Source organism: Alexandromys fortis, unplaced genomic scaffold (assembly GCF_014885135.2).
Source record: "Alexandromys fortis isolate MF-2015 unplaced genomic scaffold, M_Fortis_MF-2015_v1.1 scaffold_51, whole genome shotgun sequence".
Taxonomy (NCBI): domain Eukaryota; kingdom Metazoa; phylum Chordata; class Mammalia; order Rodentia; family Cricetidae; genus Alexandromys; species Alexandromys fortis.
In genome coordinates, this window is record NW_026067925.1 from 5,750,654 (window position 1) to 5,756,888 (window position 6,235).

The 6,235-nt window shown below is 47.4% G+C and overlaps 1 protein-coding gene across 1 annotated transcript in view; it reads left to right on the plus strand.

Moving 5' to 3' along the window:
* Positions 1-6,235, plus strand: part of Catspere (catsper channel auxiliary subunit epsilon) — a 90,255-nt gene that overhangs the window by 62,757 nt on the left and 21,263 nt on the right. Inside the window, exon 15 of the mRNA XM_050143124.1 lies at positions 4,894-4,946. Coding sequence (XP_049999081.1) covers positions 4,894-4,946 — 53 coding nt within the window. The remainder of the gene's footprint in view (positions 1-4,893; positions 4,947-6,235) is intronic.

Genomic DNA, 6,235 nt, shown 5'->3' on the forward strand with positions numbered 1-6,235 from the left:
GTTTTTGAAGGGTTGAAGGTAAACTGTGTAAAGGGAAACTGAAACTGATGGGAACAAATGCATGGGGTAGGACTTGTCAAAGGAATCTGCCCAGACACGCCCACACAGAGCATGCATTTTTATTTATTCAGAGGGACTCGTTGGCCTATTTCTGGTGTTTAGTCTGTGTACTTGGCAACGGGAGTTCTAAAGTGCCCTCCCTCGAGGGCAGTACACCTGGTGTAAGACAACATGATGCACACAGTCACTAAGTAGCTCAGAGGGGAGAGAAAGCAGCTTTGATTGAGAGGGGAAAGATGAATAAAGAAGAGAGATGAGATGTATGACTGAAGAACACGTAGACACAGCAGGCAGAAGCAGAGGGACTCCACGACAAGGCCCAGGAGACACCCCCAAGGTGAGAAGCAGGATGCTCCGGCAGTTGCTGGTACTTCTCTCCTTTGGATCTGTGTTCTGTTAGCACTTCTCTGTCTAAGCAGCACAGGCATACCAACCAGAATAGGCTATTGGAGGGCTTGGTTGCCTCTCCTTTCAGATGTAGGACAAGACCCCTGTTTGTACCAGGGCAAGATGTTATGAGTTTCAAGGGGGCCTTTGACTAAGATCTATCCTAGGGATGTGATCTATCTTTAGCTGTGGTCGCACAGGCTGCCTCCCTAGGCACTGTTAGCTGAGCACCGCTGACCACACCGCCCGTCTTCACCAACCGCACCACCTACCCTTCTGCATCTTGCAGCAGAAGCGCAGAACCTGCCACCTTGACTAAGTCTGGATTCTCTGCCTTCAGAGCTTTGGCCAGCACCTTTGTGGGGACTTTCCGGAAGCTCGTGGTTTCTCCTGTCCCTCTCTACTCATGAATATTTCAAGGCTTCCTCTTTGCCTGACCCTGCCCAGCCCAGCTTTAGCCAACAGACTTGTCTCATCTGCGTTCAGATCTCGGCCACACCATTCGCTGGTTTGGCCAAGATTCTGTGCCCTTTGAGACCTTCCTGCCCCCACTGTAAAAGGAAACATTGGTCTTATATGAATGTCGAAAGTGATAAGTGGGATCTTTTATGAAAATAGTCAAAAAACAACGCCTGCCATAGAATAATTACCTGATAACACTGGGACTGAGGGGAGGTTTCCCCTACTCCTTTGTTTCAAAGCAATTCTGATTCAGACCTAACCTTGCAGGCCCACTGCAGGTGGACAATGGCCTGTCTCTGAGATCCAGTGGAGTATTGTGCAACAGCCCTCCTAAGCAACAGGAAAACGTGATGCTGCAGAGACAGGTTGTCCAGTTAGCCAGGGAAGTCAAAACCTGTGCACCAACTACAGAGTCTGTTCTCAAGCGCAGGGTCCATTCTTTGCACTCTGGAGCCACGCTCATGAATTATCAAATAAGTCGTGAGCCTCCTGGGAAAATGGTCCAGAGACAGACAGTGCCGGCTCTGCCCTTTCTCCATCCGATGATGTCAGGCTCTTGTTAAAACCGCCAGATCGAATGAGCTACAATGAGCCTGCCATCTTTGCCATTCGACCTCATTGCCTGCAGCAAATAGAGCTGTTGTCTCCAACAAGGCAGCATGGCACCTCTCAACCGTGCACCAAGAGTGGAACAGGCAGAGGAGCCAGCCAGCTCCCAGGTGTCCCCGCTAATTCTCTAGGAGAAGAATTATGCCATGAAGTAATGTTGCCCACCAGCATGTCAGTGACAATGGTCGTTAGAATTCCCACGTGGGGACATTGTTCCATAAGCTGGGCCTGCTGCTGAAGGGATGCCCAGCGGCTAAGTGTTGAGTTCCCAGGGTTTAGTCCTTAGCACCCACGTGGGCTGGCTAACAACCGATTGTAACTCCAGCTCCAGGGGATCCCATGTCCTCTTCTGGCCTCTGTGAGTATCTGAATACATGTGGTGCGCACACAAACAAGCATGCAAATACACAGATACATAAAGTAAGTTTTTCTGGGCTTGACCTGAACTGAGGCTGGACCAACCCTGTCCTGTCTCGGAACTAAAGAGAAATGGTTTCCTTTAGGCTCTGGATAAGATTGTCTCCCAGCAGATGTCACACGCCTAACCTGCAGCTGTAGTTCCCTCAGAAAACACATTTCCTCTTTGTCCAGATCCTTTTCCAAGTCCACCTACAAGACAACTCATATTTTTAATCCTACCTGTAGTTACTGGGATCTGGAGCTTGTGACTTTTGACGACTCAGAGCAGGATGAGAACGGGGTTTTACAATGAAACCGTCACGTGACGGACACCATTTGTCCTGACCATCACATAGCTGAGTTGGGCAAGCACCCTTTGATGGGACACGGACAGCTTAGTAAGCAGAAAGGGCAGGGTGGGTTTTGCAGGAAAGAAAAGACTGAATGATCCTAGGTAGTACGAGAGGCAAATCAGCTTTGCTGAGAAGATAAACCGTATCCTGTGGGCGAGATGCTTAGCCAATGAAATCCAAGAACTCCCTCTGTGGAATATTCCTCTGACAAGAGGAATGAAAGGCCATGGAAAGGGAACCAGGAGCTTGGCTCTGACAGAAACATGGGCAGTTCTACAAAGCTAAAAAGCAGTTGTGTGCTAGTTTTCCTTCCTTCCTTTCTTCCTTTCTTCCTTTCTTCCTTTCTTCCTTTCTTCCTTCCTTCCTTCCTTCCTTCCCTCCCTCCTTCCCTCCCACCTTCCCTCCCTCCCTCCTTCCCTCCTTCCTTCCTTCCTTCCTTCCTTCCTTCCTTCCTTCCTTCCTTCCTTCCTTCCCTCCCTCCCTCCCTCCCTCCTTCCCTCTCTCCTTTCTTCCTTCCCTCCTTCCCTCCCTCCCTCCTTCCCTCTCTCCTTTCTTCCTTCCTTCCTTTCATCTGCTGTATTTTCAACACTGGCTGTCTTCTTAAGCTTTCTTTTAAGGCCGATGCAGTCATTATTTTAGTCCTACATAAGCTGTGTGCAATTTTTAAGCAATATATTTCTGAGAATTGACAGTCAGAGTAAAGCTTTGACCAAGAGTTCTTAATGGTAGAGATTCAATAATGTTAACCTCTAAACTTTAAATATGATATTACCAGGTATGAAAAACAAGAAGAAACAAAAAGTCTCTTTCATTTTTTTTTTTAAGACAATCATCATTCTACCATGTCCCTCCTGGAAAAGCGTTTGATCTTTCCAACAACAGAGAGATTCAGGAGCAAAACTAACATATTTATCAAATCAGGGTCAGGCAAAAAGCAAGAGGGTTAACTGAATTCAAGAGTTCAGGGAGAGCCTGGACAAAGTAACAAGAACCTATATCCAAAAACTAGGGAAAATATGTGTGTGTATGTATATGTGTATCTTACACAGACATCACATCAGACTGCAATAGCTTTTGTATGTATGTATATATCTGTGGTATATATGCAGGTGCACATATGTGTAGGTACGTGTGTTTGTGTGTTCACAACTGTGGAGGCCCAAGGTTGATGTCAGATGCCGTTCTCAATGCATTCCACCTTACATATTCAGGGGTCTCTCTCGCGGTGGAGTTTTATTTGGTTCTTTCAACGTTGCCCTTTTCCATGTGGATTGTCTGTATTACGTCACTGCTGCCTTTCCCACTGAATCCAAGAGTCTCTCCCAGTAAGCATGAGCTGTGTCAGTAAGTCCTCCCACAGTCTGGCAGACACTGTGCTGGCTGCTGAACACCCGTAGCTGCGGTAATGCAATACACACTGGTGAAAGACCCTCCATTTCAAGGGCGTTTGGAGATACCCCCAGACTCAATAAACCAGGCCAGTGGATGCAGTCAGCAAGAGGCTTCTTTAATGCTCACATGCGCTTGTGGGTGACCCAGCAGCTCCCGCCAGCTGAGCACCCTGAACAACTCTCCAACCCGCATTTATAGGATTTTACAGGTTACATAATGGGGGAGCACAGCAACAGCAATCTCATTGGTTCCTTAAATGGCAGGCTTAGGCCGTCCTGGGGACAGCCCCGTTTGTCTGTTCCCAAGTTCCCCAAACGACCACAAAGCTAGATAAAGCTAGATAAGGTACCCTAGGGGGCTGCTTCATCAATTCGACAGTTGTGATAAGGTACCCAAGGGGGCTTGGTCCAGTCAGCTAGCCTCTGACCAGATGCAAACCTTGAATATCCTGTTCTGGTGCCAGTTGTCCACAACAGAGACGGTGTCTAACCCAAGGTCACGTATCTCTGTCTCCTAAAGGTTAACTCAGTTCACATCTGTCGTTTATCAGGGATGGCCAGGACACCACTCTCAGTTTGTAGGGAGAAGCTTTGGCCTTGGTTGTAAAACGACCTAAGCTTCCCAGACACCTGAGAAAATAGCTCACTGTGAATGACTGATCCTTGATCTGCTGAGAAAGCTGCTAAGAGTCTGCTCTCATTCCCCTCTACATTCTTGTTTTTGGAATCTATATTTTTATTTTCTTATTCTTGGACTCTTCACTGGGAATGTGGAAACACGCGCGGCCTGCAATCACGGCACACAGAAGGAAACAGTAGGCTATCTGGCACGTGAGGTTAGGGTGTTTAAAACAAATAGCCATAGGCCTAGGATGTAGCCTATCAGTAGTTGACTAGCAAACCAAGATAAGCCACTCCTGCAAGGCTACTCAATTCACTGACAAATTACTGTTTGAATTAAGTGCGTACTAGATGCCCGCTGGCAAAACCTACAGCACTGGCTGCAAGCATGGCATTGATAGGGGTGCAGCTGTGGAGGTAGAAGATGAGTCCCACTGGGGCTCACCCCCAAGATAGCTCATTAGATATATGCAAATTCTCTAAAATCTGGGACAGATAAGAGATAGTCTGTGTTTCTAATCTAAAATGTAACTGTGTTTGGCTCTAAAGCTAGCTCAGGTCGTGCAAGTCCGAGTCGCTGAATTCACTTTGTAAAATTACTTCATTTTCAGGCACTTGAAATTGCTGTCGGATGTGATATAGATAAATACATTGAGGTTAAAGGGTAAGTACATCTCTTCCATTTGTTGTTAGGCCTTACTCTTAAGTTTTCACACAAACTGTGCGTGGAGCGGTAATCATGGCTTGAAAACACCAGCCTCTTACGGGCATGCTTATGGTGAAATCTAAAGTTGAACTGGAATCGGTGCCCAGCTTCAGTGGGTTTGAATATTTTATTTTATGTACATGACCGTTTTGCTTGCAAATGTATTTGTGCACTACCTGCATCCCTGGTGCTCTCAGAGTCCAGCAGAGGGCATCGGGTCCCCTACAACTAGAATTACAGACAGGTGGAAGCCACCAAGGGGGTACTGCGTATCAACCTGGGGGCTCTGTAAGAGCTGTCAGTGCTCGGAAGCACTGAACTAGTTCTCCAGACCCTGGTTTGAAGTCACCATTAAGTCACATACTGTGCTTGAGCCACACTGGGAGGCAGCATTTCTTTGATTGCTACTGTGTTAGTTTGAATGTAATTGGCCCCCAATAAGTTCACAGAGTGGCACTATTAGAAGGTGTGGCTTTGTTGGAGCAGGTGTGACCTTGAAGGAAGTGTCACTGTTGGGGGTGGCCTTTGAGGTCTCCTGTGTGCTCAAGTCACACCCAGTGTCTCAGCCCACTTCCTGTCACCAGCATATAAAGATGTAAAACTCTCAGCTCCTTCTCCAGGACAATGTCTGCCTGCATGCTGTCATGCCCCACCATGATGGTAATGGACGTAACTGCTGAAGTGTAAGCCACCCAATTAAATGTTCCCTTTATAAGAATTGCCATGGTCATGGTGTCTCTTCACAGCAATAGAAACCCTAACTAAGACAGTCACTCCCCACCATAACAAGTCAGTGTCTGTCCTTGCTGTTACTCATCAGTCTGCAACATGGTCCCATAAAACAAGAGAGGGAAGCCATTCTCCCTTCTTTCCATCCTACTTAAACCACTTGTGATTGTCCCTTGTCAGAGACTTCTCTACGCCTATACTAGAAAGGTCTCCTCTTCCTGCACTGCTTTCCCTGGATAGGTTTCCTAGTAACAGAACCACCAATGGTTCCCTCAGAGCATCCCAAGGTTTGAATTTCCTCGACCTCACAGTGAGGCCCATAGCTCGTGCTGCCCATTTGTAAAGCTGTCTTCTGCACAGTAGAGAATCTACATCAACACACGCAAGTCTGTTCGACTGAGGTCCAGTGCTTAACGGAGACAACTTATTTTGGCCTCTTTCCTTTGTGAGGGTGGGAGTGAGTGTGCTGTGGGAACGTGTGGTGGTGGTGGTGGTGGTGGTGGTGGTGGTGGTGGTGG